The 18,719-nt window shown below is 34.2% G+C and overlaps 1 protein-coding gene across 2 annotated transcripts in view; it reads right to left on the bottom strand.

Annotated features, from left to right (window-relative positions):
- Positions 1–18,719, bottom strand: part of SCFD1 (sec1 family domain containing 1) — a 137,516-nt gene that overhangs the window by 60,908 nt on the left and 57,889 nt on the right. For both annotated transcript variants that reach the window (XM_061182420.1, XM_061182421.1), the window contains exons 11-14: positions 16,821–16,960; positions 13,675–13,765; positions 12,645–12,718; positions 11,875–11,956 (exon numbers count right to left, since the gene is read on the bottom strand). In XM_061182420.1, the coding sequence (XP_061038403.1) occupies positions 11,875–11,956; positions 12,645–12,718; positions 13,675–13,765; positions 16,821–16,960 (387 nt within the window). The remainder of the gene's footprint in view (positions 1–11,874; positions 11,957–12,644; positions 12,719–13,674; positions 13,766–16,820; positions 16,961–18,719) is intronic.

The raw sequence follows: 18,719 nt of genomic DNA, 5'->3' as shown, positions 1-18,719 counted from the left end.
AGTCAACTGGTTTCCAATATACTAGCAATGGACAATTGAACTTTGAAATTAAAGGAAATACCATTTTCATTAGTACTCAAAAAATAAATGAAGAGATATTTCTTATTTATGAATAGGTAGACTCATTATTGTCAAGATGTCAGTTCTTCCCACTTGATCTATAGATTCAACACAATTCCAGTCAAAATCTCAGCAGGTTATTTGGTGGATATTGACAAACTCATTCTAAGGTTTATATGGAGACAGGAAAGACCCAGAATAGTCAACACATTATTGAAGGAGGGAAAAAAAAAGGATGGAGGACTGACAACACCTGATTTTAATGCTTAACTTAAAAGCTGCAATAATTAAGACAGTGTGGTGTTTGTGAAAAAAAACCAGACAAATATATCAATGATAGTACAGAAACAGACTCATGCAAATACAGTTGACTAATCTTTGACAGAAGCGCAAATGCAATTCAATGGAGGAGGAAAGTCTTTTCAACAAATGGTGAAGGAACAACCAGACATCCACATGCAAAAAAAAAATGACATACCCAACACCTTTCACAAAAATTGACTCAAAATGGATCACAGACCTAAATGTAAATGCAAAACTAAAACTCCTAAAAGATACCAGGAGAAAATTTAGATGACCTGGGTATAGTGATGACTTTTTAGATAGAACACCAAAGGCATGATCCATGAAAGAAATAATTAAAAATATGGACTTGATTAAAATTAGAGGCCTCTGTTCTGTGAAAGATACTACCAAGAGAATGAGAAGACAAGCCATAGACTGGGATAAGATAATTTGCAAAGACACATCCATGAAGGGATTCTAATCGCCCCCCACCCCGACCCCAAATACAAAAAACTCTTAAAATTCAGCAATAAGAAAACAAAATACAATTTAAAGATGGGCCAAAGACCTGAACAGACGTTTCACAAAAGAAGATAGGCAGATGGCAAGTAAGTGTATGAAAAGATGCTTCACATCGTATTACATCAGAAAATTGCAAATTAAAATAAGACACACTTGGGACTTCCCTGGCAGTCCAGTGGTTAAGACTCCACCCTTCCAATGCAGGAGGCGTGGGTTCGATCCCTGGTCGGGGAACTAAGATCCCGCATGCTGCTGCGGAGTGGCCAAAAATAAAATAAATAAATAAATAAAATTAAATAAATAATAAAAGTATGTACATGTAATAACCTATAAGGGAAAAGAATCTGAAAAAGAGTGTGTATATAACTCAATCACTGTGCTGTACACATGAAACTAACACGACATTGTATATAAATCAACTATACTTCAATAAAAATAAAGGATGTACAAAAAATAGGACATCATATATAAAAAAAAGACACACTACATACCTATCAGAATGACTAAAATCCAACACTGGCAACACCAGATGCTGGTGAAGATATGAAGCAACAGGAACTCTCATTCACTGCTGATGGGAATGTAAAATGGTACAGCCACCTTGGAAGACAGTTTGGCAGTTGGCAGTTTTTTACAATTCTAAACATACTCTGGCCATATGATCCAGCAATCATGCTCTTAGATATTTACTGGAAGGAGTTGAAAACTTATGTCCACCCCAAAACCATCACATGGATGTTTATAGCAGCTTTATTCATAAATGCCAAGAGTTGGGAGCAACCAAGATGTCCTTCAATAACTGAATGAATGAATAAACTATGGTACATCCAGACAATGGAATATTAATTAGCAATAAAAAGAAATGAGCTATTAAGTCATGAAAAGACACAGAAGGGTCTTAAATGCATTTTACAAAATAAAAGAAACTACTCTGAAAAAGTTACATACTGTATGATTCCAACTATCTGATATTCTGGAAAACAATACTGTGGAGACAGTAAAAAATCAGTGGTTGTCAGGGATTGGGGGGAGGGATATATAGGTGGAGCACAGGGGATTTTAGAGCAGTTGAACAGTATGATATTGTAACGATGGATACATGTCATTATACATTTGTCAAAACCCACAGAATGTACAACACAAAGAGTGAACCCTAATGTAACTACAGACTTTAGTTGGTATTAATAATGTATTAATACTGGCTTATCAATTGTAACAAATGTACCACATTAATGCAAGAGATTAATAACAGGGGAAACTGGGGACGGGTGGGTAAGAAGATACATGGAAATCCTCTGTAGTTTTCACTCATTTTCCTGCAAACATAAAACTGCTCTAAAAAAATAGTCTATTAATTAAAAAAAACCTAAAGCCAAAAAAGACATGCATCTAATGTAAAACAAAAGAAAGGGCCATATTTAATAGAGAGTTTGCAATATCTTGGAAAGATTTGTGTAGCTTTGAATAATAACACCTTTCACTTTTACTTCTCCATAGATATTATATAAAATAAACCAAAGGAAAACAACACAGATATGATTTTGCATGTGCTTCAAAAAAAAGATAGCTTTAGGACTGTAGTCTTACATTGACAATGAATACACAAAGCATATAATACATACATATATTTGTATGTATTCATGTTCGCTATGACAGTCAATAAGTAACCCTAGCATGGGATTTTTCTTGAGGTATTTATTGGTATTTCAACATAACTGACCTTTGAAACAAATCCATTATTTTAAAAAGTATACTTGTTTAACGAAACAATTTAAAAGTTGACTAAATTTTCATTTCCTATTTAAGCATTCATGGACATAAAAGACTAGGCCAACTGAGTATTTTTAAAATGAATGAATGAACACATTGGTCAAATATTTTAATAAGACAACTGGGGCTCCCTACTTCTACTTTTTGCTTGTTTACATTACTTTTGAACCCATGGTTACTCTAAAGGGATTATAAAAGAGCAAAACCATTCTCATTACATTTTTGGTGATTATGTTTTAAGGAACTACAGTACGGTAGACAGAGTACGGGATTTAAAAGTCAAAAGCCAAAGTTTAAGTTCAGGCTCTGGCAGTTGGTCTCAAGTCATGTACTCAGTACCTCTGAGATTCGTTTTCCTCTGTAGAATGAGAGAACGTATCTATTATGTTAAATTATCTGATATACAAGTGCACAAAAGAAGTTTGTTCTCTTTAAAAGGAAAAAAATACATCACATGTTCATATTTTTCAGCCAACGATCATGATCTGAGGATGCTATGTTTGATAATAAAATATTTGTGAAGTGTAAAGCACTCTATAAGGCATTGTAGTAAAAACACGTTCATTTACATAGTATCTTAAAATACATGTTTTTTAAAGGTACTCTAGTACTCACATAACAATCAGGGTGTAAATATTTTCACTCGATTAAAATAAGAACCGTCTACAGAACTGTACATTGTAGGTGATCAATAAGTATAGAGAAAAGAAAGCAAAAATGGCAGTATCAGGAGTCAGGTAAAAGAATGCAAAATTCTTTAAGGCATTTCTTTAAATGAAACATTTCTTTCTTTTTTTTTTTAATATTTATTTATTTATTTATTTATTTATTTATGGCTGTGTTGGGTCTTCGTTTCTGTGCGAGGGCTTTCTCCAGTTGCGGCAAGCGGGGGCCACTCTTCATCGCGGTGCGCGGGCCTCTCACTATCGCGGCCTCTCCCGTTGCGGAGCACAGGCTCCAGACGCGCAGGCTCAGTAATTGTGGCTCACGGGCCTAGTCGCTCCGTGGCATGTGGGATCTTCCCAGACCAGGGCTCGAACCCGTGTCCCCTGCATTGGCAGGCAGATTCTCAACCACTGCGCCACCAGGGAAGCCCTAAATGAAACATTTCTTGACTTTACTTGATAAACTGAACCGGACTGAAACTGAATAACAATGATAAATGGTATGGTAAAGAGATAACAAGACAAAATACAAAAAGTTCCAGGTTTGAGTTCCAACTCTGCCATTAACTAGGGAACATTTAACCTTTTCTGGAGATATGAGAAGTGTATCTTATTTCCTTCACTGATTAAATGAAGAATATATCACAAAACATGTCCTGCAGAATGCTAGTTCTCAGAGTTGGTTATAAGAAATAATCCCTAGAGGTGTTCCAAAGTCAACGGAGTTTGAGAAATATTGGCTAAATAAGTTTTTTAAATGCATATATTGGGCTTCCCTGGTGGCACAGTGGTTAAGAATCCACCTGCCAATGCAGGGGACACGGGCTTGAGCCCTGGTCTGGGAAGATCCCACGTGCCATGGAGCAACTAAGCCCGTGTGCCATAACTACTGAGCCTGTGCTCTAGAGCCCGTGAGCCACAACTACTGAAGTCCACGCATCTAGAGCCCATGCTGCGCAACAAGAGAAGCCACCACAATAAGAAGCCCGTGCTATGCAACGAAGAGTAGCCCCCGCTCGCCGCAACTAGAGAAAGCTCGTGTGCAGCAACGAAGACCCAATGCAGCCAAAAATAAATAAATAAATTTTTAAAAATAAAATAAAATGTGTATATTATACTGCATTATGAATCTCCAAGAGGGGGATACAGTAAATTTTATTTTTAACCTTATTTCACCAAGGAAGAAACCTCTCTAATTTGTGGAATCTACTAAAAACTCTGTCCCACCGTTCCTTCTAGCTTGAAAATCCTAGTTCCACAGGAGGTTCGTGAAGGACTTTGGAAAGTGGGTGCTACAGGACTGAGGAATTATAAGGGCTATGTTTGATTTTTTACTTTCTACTTTGATTTGTATATCCCTGGTGCTCATGAATTATTCTCTATTCTGCTATTCTATGTGTTGTCATTGTAAGTGACCTCAAATTCTGTAGAACAAGTCAAGGTATAAATAAATAAATAAAATGTGAGAACTCTAAATCTAAAAAAGTAAGGAATGCATCTGTCCTCTCCTTTTATTTTAAACACTTGACTGTTCATCTCAATTCTGCTTCTATTCTCTGCATTTAACCTACTGTATATTCCTAAAAGGGAAAAGTCTGTAAAAAACTCCCGGGTTTACCCACTCACAAATTACGTAGCATATTCTCTGTTTCTTAATATTCTATGTCACTTAAAACGCAATGCCAAAAATTCACACTACCAAAATTAGTCTTTGGCTTTCTCCATGACTTAATTAAAATCTGTTTTCTTATCTATAAAAGACCTGAAATAGATGAACACTAAGCTTTGTTTGAATTTTTCACTTTTATTGATGTATAATGACATGCAATACACAGAATTTGTTCAGTTTTAACATATGTATATACCCATGAAACCATGAACACAATCCAAACACTGAACATATCATTCATCACCCAAGGAAATTTTCTCAATGTACTTCTTTCCTTTTGGCCCTCCAACACCCTTCTCTATGTCCTGCTTTCTGTCACTATAGATTAGCTTGCATTTTTATGAATTTTATGTAAATGCAATTATAGATTATGTACTTTTTGTGTGTGTGTGGCTTCTTTCACTCAGTGTAATTACTCTGAGATTCATCCATTCATCTTTCACTCAGTGCAATTACTCTGAGATTCATCCAACAATACATACTGTATGTATTAATAGTATCTTCCTTTTAATTGTAGAATATCCCATTGTATAGATATACCATAATTTGTTCATTCAATTCACCTGTTGATAGACATTTGGGTTGTTTCCAGTTTTGGGCTATGACAAAGAGCTGCTATAAATATTCATGTACAATGAACGTATATGCTTTCATTTATCTTGAGTAAACACCTAGGAGTAGAATGGCTGGAGCATATAATGGGTTTGTGTTTAACGTTTTAAGGAACAGAGATACTGTTTTCCAAAGTGGGTGTACCATTTTACATTCCTACCAGCAATATATGAGAGTTCTAGTTCTTCTGCATCCTTGCCAAAGGTTGGCATGATCAATATTTTAAATTTTAGACATTTTAATAGATGTATAGAGGTATCTCACTATGGTTTTAGTTGTATTTTTCTAATGATTGTTGACACTGAACTTATTTGTCACCCGTGTATCTTTTTTAGTCAAATCTTTGTTCAAATCTTTTACCCTTTTAAAAATTGGGTTGTTCATTTTCCCTTTATTGAGTTTTGAGAAGTCTTTATTTCTATGAATTTAACGTTTATGAATCTATTAAACTGGGTCTTGCTAAATGACAATGCTTCATCTTCATGAAAGCAGATGGCAGAAAAGTGAGAGCAAAGAGCTAGGAAAAGGTAATTTCACACTTTGTTTGTTGAGGATGTGGAAGTAGCCTCCAGAAATTCATAGTGAGTAAGAAACTGAAGGATATTTCACTCATTCAAGAGCTGTCTTTGGTCATACTTGGAGTCAAGAAAACTTTAAGTTCTGATAGTGACTAATCATAATTGGGATGAAAAGAGGTAGAAGATAGCAACAGTATGTCCATTGGGGACTTCCTGCTACAAGATATATTTTTCCCTGCCTTGAAGAAAAGACACCAAGGTCATATGAACATTCACTTGGTATGTGTACTGGACAAGAGATCATTTAAAAGAGATCAGTCAAAATCCAGCCAGAGAAATGTTCTGATTTATAGTACAGTAAAATTTCTTCCCTACTGTGATCAGGAGAGTAGTGATCAGTTAATCAAAGTCAGTTAATGTAAAGAATAAAAAAGGACCTGTGTTGTATATAAACATTTTAAACACTACCTTTTAACTTAAGGTCTAAAATGTATAATTGTCTGTCAATCTTGATGTAGATCCAAGACCTTTCCCTTGAGTACTGAGGTTCACTGACTGAAATTTTTTTCTTTCTTGCATAATGCACACCTATAAGGGATCACCTACAACTTCTAGTTTGTTTCTTTGAATTGAAATTAAAAAATTTATAAACATTTACAAAGCAATTTTAGTATTTTTCAAGATTTTCTAATGTCTTACAGTTTTTCTGTGGTTTTTTTTTACCTGCTACTAAATTAAGCAATAATTAAATCACCATCTTCATTGAGTCTAAGGCATGTAACTTAGTTTTATAGAAACAATCCTTTTTTCCTACTCATACCATTGACATAAACAGATTGGAATCAAATACAAATAACTCTTTGGTAAGCAAAAAATTCAACTTGCAAACATACTAGCTGTCAAATGTCAGCATGTCAATAATGTGGCCAGCAACCACTGTTTTACCAAGGGAGTAAAGGGCATCAGCTAATTTGATGTGTTGACTAGTGAAGATCAGTTCAGTTTCTACTTTATTTTGAAAGCTTATTTTCCCCTAAGAAAGATAGTGAAGTTGAACCAAAGAAAAATTAAGTCCCCTGAAGGAGGGGCTCCAGTTAAAAGCTAGCATCGCTAGCAAGGGCTAAACCTTGTTCAGAGTGTAGACCTAAGGCAGTACATGTTTGCTTGACCAGATGATGTCTTTAGATCTAATTCAGTACCTCTTAACTTTCTCCACAAGAAGAACAAAAATTAAGATTCAGCACCAATGAAGCCTTGATCCACAACAGCTTATTAACAGCTAATTCTTTGCCGGCTACCTCGGGAAGGCGCATTCAGATGTAAGAGCATTAGGGGAAAAAGCATATAATGCCATTTCTCTCTCTCATCTACTATGACTTCCAGCTAGGTAACTTTTCCTTTTCTTAGGTTTCTGATGCTAGAGAGTAATTGATTCAGTGTGATTATGCAGGTGAGACAACAATAAGTAAAATAAATTAAAATTTGTCTACAAATTATTTAAGTAATCTCAGAATCCATTCTGTAACAACCAGCAAGTGGGGGAAAATCTTATTTGTATTAGAAATGAAAAAATTGCTAAAGAGGTTTCAAAAGATAAGGTTTACTTTAAACAAATGAGGATTCAACAATTTAATCTAGTAGACCAACGCTAACGACCCAAGCCACTAAAATCCTTAGAATATCAATACATTTACATGATAATATTTGCCAAACTTGTTGCAAACTGCTGTGCTCCTTCTATCTTTCCACTGAAACATCAACTACTGGGTAACTGCCAGGACTTCTCTTCTAGTATTCTGCTTCAGAAAACCATCTAAAGAAATGTAAGAAGCAGCTATAATCTAAACACCCCAAAAGAATATGCAAAATTGCAAGACAAATACCAAGAGAAGTGTTCTGAGATCTCTGCATTAAAAGTCATAATATTCTTGCTAATAAGTATTTACTACTCAGGTGAATAAATGTTTACAAAGAAGTAAATAAAGCTCAGGTGGTCAACAAATTCTAATGAAAAGAGTAAGAGATGATGGGGGGGTGGGATGAATTGGGAGATTGGGATTGACATATATACACTATTGATACTATGTATAAAATAGGTAACTAATGAGAACATACTGTATAGCACAGGGAACTCTACTCAATGTTCTGTAGTGACCTAAATGGGAAGGAAAACCAAAAAAGAGGGGATATATGTATACATATGACTGATTCACTTTGCTGTACAGCAAGAAACTAACACAACATTGTTAAGCAACTATACTCCAATAAAAATTAAAAAAAAAAAGAGATAATGGAGAAAAATAATTCTTTAATTATTATTGACATTATATAGCCAGGGGCAGATGGTGTAACATAATAATGGCACAAATAAACATGCCACTTAAAAGTAAATATTTTAAAACTGGAAATTTAATAATTATGAAAAACTGTAAGAAAAAATTTTATAACTAGAAGTAATGAGAAAAAATGGAAACAATAGCATTTACGTGCTAGTTTTGACAAGGGAGAATAACTTAAGAAAGATGGTTAACACTAAAACAGGACTCTTCACAGAAGACATCCCAATTTTTCTATACTAATAGAATTTCTTTTTTATTATTATTAATTAATTAATTAATTTAATTTTTGGCTGCATTGGGTCTTTTGTTGCTGCTCGTGGGCTTTTCTCCAGTTGCAGTGAGCGGGGGCTACTCTTTGTTGTGGTGCGCGGGCTTCTCATTGGGTGGCTTCCCTTGTTGCAGAGCACGGGCTCTAGGCGCGCAGGCTCAGTAGTTGTGGCTCACAGGCTCTAGAGAGCAGGGTCAGTAGTTGTGGCGCACGGGTTTAGTTGCTCTGCGGCATGTGGGATCTTCCTGGACCAGGGCTTGAACCTGTGTCCCCTGCATTGGCAGGCGGATTCCTAACCACTGCGCCACCAGGGAAGCCCTAATAGAATTTCTTATATCAGAACAACTCAGAGTATGTGGCTTATTAAATACAACTATAATTTATATGTAAATATTTAAAATAAATATGCTCCTTTATCTATGATTTAAAAAAAAACTTCTACTATTAATTGGGTTTCCTAGAATGATCCAATGAGGAATACTGTGTTCTATACATGATATTATTTTCCCTCTGCAAGTGAATGACCTTATATATAATGTCCTTTATAGTTTCTTTATATCAGATCCTACTAGGAATATGGTGTCTTCCTTGAGTTACAGCACAAAAATCATTCCAAAATATGTAGATTTTATATACAAGTATTTAACACCCTGAATGACAAATTAGTTTCTTAGCATAAGATGCTCTGCCAGACAATTAGCAGCCCTGGAAGAAACAAGTTCCTTTATAAAGAGAGCCAAGCAACCAGGTCTTAAAGCAGAATTTTTGGGTCAGGCATGGTGGCTTATTAAAGTATCTCAGACAGACGGCATCTATTAGAACAAAGTGATTCTCAAAAACTCATATACAATCATAAATAAGCATCATAAAGAACTTCGTAGGCAAATTTTGCCTTAAAAAACACCATTTTTCACCTAGTCAGGTATAATAGCCGTCTTCCAGTTCTCCACTTACTTCCAGAACTCACCCATCCCTCACACAGCTCAGACCATTCTCTTGTTAAAACATAAATCAGATCATGGCATTAACCTCATCATACTTAAATCCCTATTTCTCTTGACCCCATAGTCTATCACTCTTTCTCTCCTCACTATAAGTACATCAGTCTTCTTCTAGGTCCTCCAAAACAATTTGTTCCTGCCTTAAGGCCTTTGCAGCACATATTAGTCCCTCTGCCTGGAATACGTGGCCCTGAAATTTTCACTAACTGGTTCCTTCGTGTGATTCGGGTCTCAATTAAAACATCACCTTATCAAAGGTGATTTCCTTTGATGGTGATTTCACTTACTCTATAACAGCCCTCTGAGCCAGCGCCTATCATATCACAGCACCCTAATTTGGTGTTTTCATATCACCTAAATGCCTGACGTTATCCTGTTTCCTAATTTGCTTACTTTGTTTGTTGTCACTACTATATTAGCTCCAAGAGAACAAAGAACTTGTCTGTCCTGTTTATTACAGAATCTCTAGGGCCCAGCACAACACCTACAGAGCCACTTAACATAATTGAGTAAGTAAATTACTTTAACCAGAATTTTCTCAAACCATAAGCGCTAGTCTCTGACCTAGGGTATATTCATATAAATTTGTGGCAGGATAATGTTTGTAAAGTTTTATGAATAAGATGAAACTGTGCACTTTCCATTGGTATGATAATTAGTTACTTTGGGTTACACAATTCAGTCTGGAAGTAGAAGCTAAGCTTGGCACTTTCCTGGTTTTACAACTGTGAGAACTGAAGTCAGAAAGTAAAATACAAGAATTAATAAACGTTAATAATGAAAAAAAATAATGAAAAACTATATGTCAAAAAAATCCACGGAACAGTTTAAATCTCAAGGTACACATAGGACTATTAACAACTGTCATAAACAGCATGTAATCAAGAAACATTTGTTTAATGAATCATAAGATCTTGATTACATAATTATAGTTCAGTAGATGTAAAGCAGAACCTATATTTTGTTTTAATGCAATAAATTTTTGTTTAACTTTTTATATTAGATTCATAGTCTTCATATTTAGCCTTGTAAGCAAAGCCTTTACTTTCCTAGTGAAGTAAATTCTCAATATAGCTCTCTGTTGCATTTTACCGGTTATATAAATTATCTCCACAGGAGACAATGATCTCAGGTAAAAAAATTTGATCAGCGTTTTCCCACTTTACAGAGATGCAACATATTGAAGTGAAAATATCAGCAGCAGAAATCATCTATAGACTGCTCAGTTATGTTTCTATTCCTGTAGGTACATGAAAATAGCAAGCATCACTATCAAGATGTGGGGAAAAAAAAATCGGGTTGTCAGCTTAATAGAAATTATGCAGGTTTAAATTCTATGCTGTACAATGTCCATTATCTATCTATATTAGCTCCTTTCTAATGCTCTAAGGCTTTTTAAATTATTAAAAAAGAAAAATGTTTAATCCCCTTTTCCATAAATCCAAGTTGTTATCAATACTTTGGACAGGAAGCAAGCATATTCAGCTTTTTTACATTGCTTTTTCAAATGTATCATCTCAAATGGAAAGTAGGGGTCAGTAATAGCCACATTCTAGTATACCATCAATCTGTCACTGGAATTCAGTTCCATGTCCAGAGAATAAATGACAGTAGAATACTGAAGAATGGATTAAGTCCAGCTGATAGTTACCATGAATGAAGTAATGAGAAAAAAGAACTATGATAACAACATACAGAATATCCAATACATTTGTTTCAAAATCACAGTACAGCAGGTAACAGTAAGAAGCAATAATGCTAACAGACTAATCTAAAACTAAAAAGTTCAGAACCAAGTTACATAATGAAGTGATGTTATTAATAGATATTTTAGATAGTACTATAGTAAAAGGAATGTCTAAATCTGTATTACTGATGTTTAGATACAGGTCTACTATTAACAAAGTAATACGATAAAACGTAAATAAAAATATCACAGATGCTAACTTCTCTTTACTGAACATGTGACCTTGGGCAAATCACTAATCTTCCTGGATTGGTTTCCTCATTTGCAAAAATGAAGGTAATAATGCTGCCTTCAATAATTATATCTCTTAACATTACAGTGAGGGCTCAACGAGATAATGAATATGAAAGAATCTTACAAAGTCTAAAACCCTACAAAAATAGTAGCTATATTGTGGGGAAGGAAAAGCTAAATTTACCTTTATATGTTCTAAAACAGCAGTGGCAACATTTGTATGGAGATCAATAAGTCTTTTTTTTTCAAGGAGCTCTGGCAAAGAACTACAAGTATCAAAAAATTGAAAATTAACCATTAAATTCTCTAAGGAAATGACATAAATTTAAATAAAACACACACCTGGTTGCTTCCTCTGAGGATACTTGGAACAGTAAAACAGGGACAAAATTACATGTTAAACTATCAACTGAACTTAATCTCTAGGCTTGAACACATACAGTATTTACCACTTTAATACAGTTGAAATGCTTCTTATTTTAAAATAACCTGCCTCCCAAATATCATTATTCTACCATTTAACTTTCTGATTCCAAAATTTGGAGGTTTAGAATAAAATCAGATTAATGTGATATTTCTAAAACACGAAACTCTCTCTCCTTGATGGCATTTAAAGTATGAAAAAGATACTGCTTAAACTTTAGCTAATAAAGTAATAGCAGCAATGATAAAATTAACAATAACTCACCTTACTTTATCAGCGATACTATCTCGGTGGCAAAATTACCCCCATTATACAATTCTAACTAGTAAAAGGAACAAATGATCTGCTATATAAAAAGGAGGGAACTTAAATCAGCTTGAACATATTAAAAACACAATTTAGTTCTTTAGTCTTAAAGGTATATGCTATTACTATTATTTCCTATCATGAAAAATATTAATCAATTTTTTAACCTCCAAAATAAATCTTATCAACAGAAAGATTTCAAAGAGGATAAACTGCCTGCTTACCTAACGGCTGATGTTAACTTAGCAGTATTGTCAGACAGCATACTTATGGCTCCTTCATCTTCCCCTTCTAGTCCCTGGAAGGAAAAAAAGGTCCCAGTAACTACTCAGAAATCCCAAGCCCAAGCATGAAAATCAATATATTCCTAAGATCACTGATAAACAGTAAGATTCTGGTCACCCAGGATAATAATTCTTCCCTTCTAAGGAGCAAGCATCTGCATTTTTGGCAGTTATAGAAAAGTTCTAGTCACCACCAATCTAATGAATGGTTGGATGACTAAAAAAAGGACCAGCTGGCATTTTCAGATAAAGAAATAGGCCCAGAGACTTCCCTGGTGGCACAGTGGTTAAGAATCCACCTGCCTATGCAGGGGACACGGGTTCGAGCCCTGGTCCAGGAAGATCCCACATGCCACAGAGCAACTAAGCCCATGCGCCACAACTACTGAGCCTGCGCTCTACAGCCCGCGAGCCACAACTACTGAGCCCACGTCCCACGACTACTGAAGCCCGTGTGCCTAGAGCCCGTGCTCCATAACAAGAGAAGCCACCGCAATGAGAAGCCCGTGCGCCGCAACAAAGAGTAGCCCCCGCTCGCCATAACTAGAGAAAGCCCACACGCAGCCAAAAATAAATAAATAAATTTATTAAAAAAAAGAAAAAAGAAAAAGAAGTAGGCCCAGAGACTTGCCACAGGTCACACAGTAATAAATAGTACAGCTGAAATTTGAAGTTAGATCAAAAATATAGTAAAATGAGCAGCACTGGAACATACATCTCTAAAATATACTCACATTATACATTTTTTCAAATCATAAATTCATATTATTTTTTTTAAAGAGTTCACTCTTCTCCTTAGAACTTAGATTTCTTTTTAAAAAAGATCTTTTATGTAAGTTGAGAATATTTTGTTTTGTTATTAAAGCAATGAATGGCCTTGAATTTTTGTAAGGAAAAAAAGTTAACCTCTTTCTCCCTCCAGATGTCCTTCTGCTGCCCTATATTTCCAAGAAAGTAAACAGAATCTTACCATAATGCTTTTAAGTCGTTTAACCTCATCTTCCTGTGCTCTGTAAGACTCTAGTTCTTGCTGAACTGATTCTGCAACTTCTGGGAATGGACTGAAACAGTATTGCACAAGAGGAACTATAAGTATGAGATTAGAAGATTGATTTTTGTGTGAATTTTGAAATATATACAATGAGGATTTATTATTATTTCAAATGTATTCATTTAGATTTGAATGTATATTATATATAACACAGGCAGAAAACATTTAGGATAAATACAACTATATATCCTTGTGATATCTATTTACATTGTAAATACTATTTCTTTAAAATGCATATCATAATACTTATATATATAAACAAATTTAAATTTTATTTCTATTCTTTTCATTAACTGTATCAATTTTCTCTTCACCTATACACTATTAGAAAAAATAAAAAGATATTTAAGTGACTGAAAAACAAAGGAAGAGAAACCACAGTATATCAAACATCAATTAAATATTACCAGCCAAATTAACATATAGTGTCAAAGGGTCCATGTAACTACAAAGATGTACTAAAAAATATTACATGCTGTGAAAAAAACTGTAACTGTGAAAAAAAATCTTTTAATTCTGTAAATTCAATATCTAGAACACCACTGGTAAAAATAGAACGTGGGCCCAGTTTTTGTTTGTTTTGTTTTTATTAATTTTTACTGGAGTATAGTTGCTTAACAATGTTGTGTTAGTTTCTGCTATACAGCAAAGTGAATCAGCTATACATTAGGCCACAGTTTTGTTGGTCCAGTCCCTGATATCTTCCCAGTAAGTGCAGTTTAGCAGCGATTTCCAGACTTCAGAGACAACTGATCTGCAATCACTGAGCAGCTCAGGTAGAAAAAGTGTCATGCAGCATCAATCTTGACTATATCTAGATGAATGTATGCTGACCATGAAATGGTTCCTAACATGAGTATTTTTTTTTTTTTTAACATCTTTATTGGAGTATAATTGCTTTACAATGTTGTGTTAGTTTCTGCTGCATAACAAAGTGAATCAGCTATATGTATCCATATATCCCCATATCCCTTCCCTCTTGCATCTCCCTCCCACCCTCCCTATCCCACCCCTCTAGGTGGTCATAAAGTACCGAGCTGATCTCCCTGTGCTATAACATGCGTATTTTTCATCTACAGCCTTAGGGGAGGCCAGAAGCTTTTTCTCCTTTAAGAAAGAAATGGTCACGTCCCCCTTCCTCCACGCTGACACTTGATAACACTTCACTAATGATCAGCACAGAAATGACAAAAGCTCCTGAAAGGATTGTGCGAAACAGAGTCCAGTTTTACATGACAACTGCAGGCCCTAACGGAGGTCCAGCAGAGTCTATGTTGTCAGAAAACAGCAGTGAGCAGGTAAAATGTGCTGGTTAAACTAAATGATCCTTAAAATCTCTAGTGTCTTTAGGTCTCAGGGCTAACAGACGATAATAACTGCTTGTATTTATTGAGTGTTGACTGTATGACAAACACTATCCTAAGAATCTGTCTCTATTGTCTCATTTAATTCTGACCACAGTCTTGGTGAGGTACATATACACTACTGACAGCTAAGACCAGGGACTTTAGAATCTGCCAGAACTGGTTTTTATACCTGGTTTTACCAATGAAAGCTGGATGATTTGGGGCAAGTTACTTCTTTATATTATGTCAATCTTCACAACAACCTTCTGAAATAGGACAATAGGTAGAAGAATCATCCCACATTTTACTGATGAGGAAAATGAAGCTCAGAGAGATTTAAGTAGCTTGTTTAACTCTATGCTGTCTCCCAGCATCTGTGCCCACATTGCTATTGTAGCATGACATTCAGAGTGAGGGCTATTCCTACCTGACAAACAAAAAATTAAAGTTCTTACTATTCAACTGACCTCTTAAGTTGTTCCTAAACATATGGTCTAAAGAAAATATTCAAAATTTCCATATATGAATAAAGAAATTGTTTTCTTAAGCTTTTGTTTTTCTATTAGGGAATGTGAACTTTAAAATTAACTTTAAAATATCCTGCATCCTCTATAAATAATGTAAATTCTTATACTTTACCATTCTAAAAGGAAATGTAGACTATATATAGGATTCCAAAGAGAAGAAAATAATTTAAAATAAATCATAACAGTACCCAAAATTGCATTAGTCAGAGAGAAAGATAGTGACTTTTCATTGCAGAGAAACTAAAATTCTTTGTTATAGCAATGTGATTTTCCAGTGTTTAAAAAAAAAGTTATAAATAAAAAAAAGATAAAACGTACAAAAAAACCAATTGTATTGAACCAAGTCTATATCCTATTTCTCTTTAAACATAAATGAGACCAAAAAGAACAGCCATATCAAGGAGATATACATATATATATATATGTAGACAGATAGATAGATACAGTAACAGTTGAAATAATCCAGATTATAATAAATAACATTGTATTTCCATAATTGTTGATGAGCAACATTCTTTTTCTCTCAGAGGAATGATTTTTTTGTTTGTTTTTTAGAATGATTCCTCTAGCCATAATGACCACTAGACAACTTTTATAGCAGTTACTGAGCTCATGAAGTACCTCAACTTTAAGGGGTCATAGCAACACATGGGATCTGCATATCTACCTATAATAAATCACATGGCAAATTGTTACAATTTTTTCACCTATTATTTCTAATGTACTTTGAATAAATCTTGTTTTCAGGCTTAGGTATTTTCTCCACAGATATCTAAAATTGGGTTTGTATGAAGGCAAACATGGAACAAAAAAGGAAAATCACACCTTGATGTTTCCCTATCACAAAAACCGATTTTAATGAAAGGTAGAAATGGTGCTGCAGAGGGTCAATGGGGATAGAAATGAAATTCAGAAAGACTATCTGTAAAATCTATAAAATCATATGGTGTGAACTTATTGAAAAGGGAAGTGGCAAAACACTAACAATACAACTAACAAAAACAACATAAGAACTAGGAAATTAAGCAATAAGACAGAGCTCCATAGACTATTTAATTATAGTTCTTATTCATGGTGTAGATGAACCACTGTGACCTGTTTTGATTTTTTTTTTTATAAACCCATTAAGTCATATGACATCTGCATATCTTTTTAGGGGGTGAATCTTTTACTTATTGTTTTTCTTATTTACCTTCCTTTATGTTTCTGCCAAAATTTATCAGCTGGAGTTAAATCATAAGACTTCTTGTTTTTTCTCTTTGGTCTAGCACCAGCTGGGGAATTCTCCACTCCTGAAGACTCTTCCAAATTAACTCTGTTCAAGTGGAAATCCTAGGAAAAAGTAATTCTGTTTTAAGTAACAGTTTTCTGAATTTAAGAACATTGCCTACAATAAGAAAAATAACACAGATTCTTACTGCCTTTTCTACTATTTCCAAGGACAAAATACAGATCTGAAATTAAAAGACCTCCATCCAATGTTTTGTTACATAAAGGTACCTTTAATTGTTTATGTATTTTAATTTAGTAGTAGATGCATATGATTACAATTTCAAAAAACACATAAAACTGTGTTAAGGTTCTTGTGTATCCTTCTAGAAAAATATTTTTGTATATGTCAGCAAACATATCCTTTAAATTTTAAAGAATGCGATTACATTATACATACTTTGTACTTTACTTTTCTCATTTAATAATGTATCAATATTTTGAGCTCTTCCTGTATTTGAATACGCACATCTACCTCATTTTTATCATGTCTACATAGTAGACAAATATTTGGCTACATTTATTTGACCACATCTCTTGATGCTTAATTGTTTCCAGTAACAAACATAACCTTAAATGTAATTTTTAAACTCTTAGAGAGTCTTAACAGTCTGACCTGTTACTTGATGGATTGCATTAAAAAAAAAAATTACAACAGAAGTTACAATAATAATAGCACTCCCTTTCACATAAATGCTAAGAGCCAGTCATACTAATAGTTGCTAAGCTTTTCTGCGTAGACATAATTTTACTCATGTGAGGCTTGATTTTTTTGCCCTTTCTCAAAAAACAAACATACAAAAAAACAAAACAAAAGTGAGCTATCTTTTCTATTCTTTCTCCCTCCTTCTTGCATTAGACTTGTGGGTTCCTTTATGTAATAGCAGTATTTTATGGTTCAACTCTACTCTGAAGAATAGTGAGCTAGAGATAAAATATGGATATCAACAAGCAAATGAATGATGAGCAAAAGAAATTATATGGAGAAATTATCTAGCATGACTGTGATACAATCATCTTCGTTCTAAGATATAAGTTCTTAATGATTAAACTTCTAGGTCTTAGCAAATTAAATGTACTGAATATAATTTAATTTCCTCTTGACAGGAAAAGGTCATTAATACTGAGATTGGATCCTTAGACCATACCCTGTAACTTTCTCAAATAAATCCTTTACAATAGCTTACTTCCTTGTCATTTTCCCCTATGACATAAAAAAAAAGAGTGCAAAATATATAGATGTCTAACTGCCAGTAGAGTAACAAGCCTCTTGACAAAGAAGAGTATACTATATTGTATTTCAACCTGTTAGTATTATGTCTTTCCTATAGGCTCCTTATATTATCATAGGATAAACATAACATAATATAACCCTATTTAATCCCTTTTCCCATCCCATACCTTAACCTCACCTTGGCACAGCAAATCATCCATATAGGAAGAAAGTACAATAAACAGGTGTTAACAGCTACATCTGAGAAGAACTTTTGTTTTTAAAAGTTATCTAACAAAACAAAGATACTGAAGAAAAGAAACATTTTTAAATAGTTAAGCTTTATTAACTAGAATTTCTAGTGAAGTACTATTTCCGTGGTGATGACACACAGCTCATTCAAAACACAAGTAACTTGTTAGCAAAATTACTGCTCTAAAAATAGGACAGCATATTATTACTAAAGTATTGATGGAATACTCAAAACACAAAATGATAAAGGAATCAAAGATGTTAAGAGTTTTGAGAAATAACATAATAGCGGCAAGAAACATTCCTATTGTTTACACTAATAGCCAGGCAAATAAGGAAAAGTAATTTCAGTCTTGA

This window comes from Eubalaena glacialis, chromosome 2, assembly GCF_028564815.1.
Source record: "Eubalaena glacialis isolate mEubGla1 chromosome 2, mEubGla1.1.hap2.+ XY, whole genome shotgun sequence".
Classification (NCBI taxonomy): Eukaryota; Metazoa; Chordata; class Mammalia; order Artiodactyla; family Balaenidae; genus Eubalaena; species Eubalaena glacialis.
Note: the sequence above shows the minus strand (reverse complement) of the source record. Positions and strands in the feature narration are given on the sequence as shown.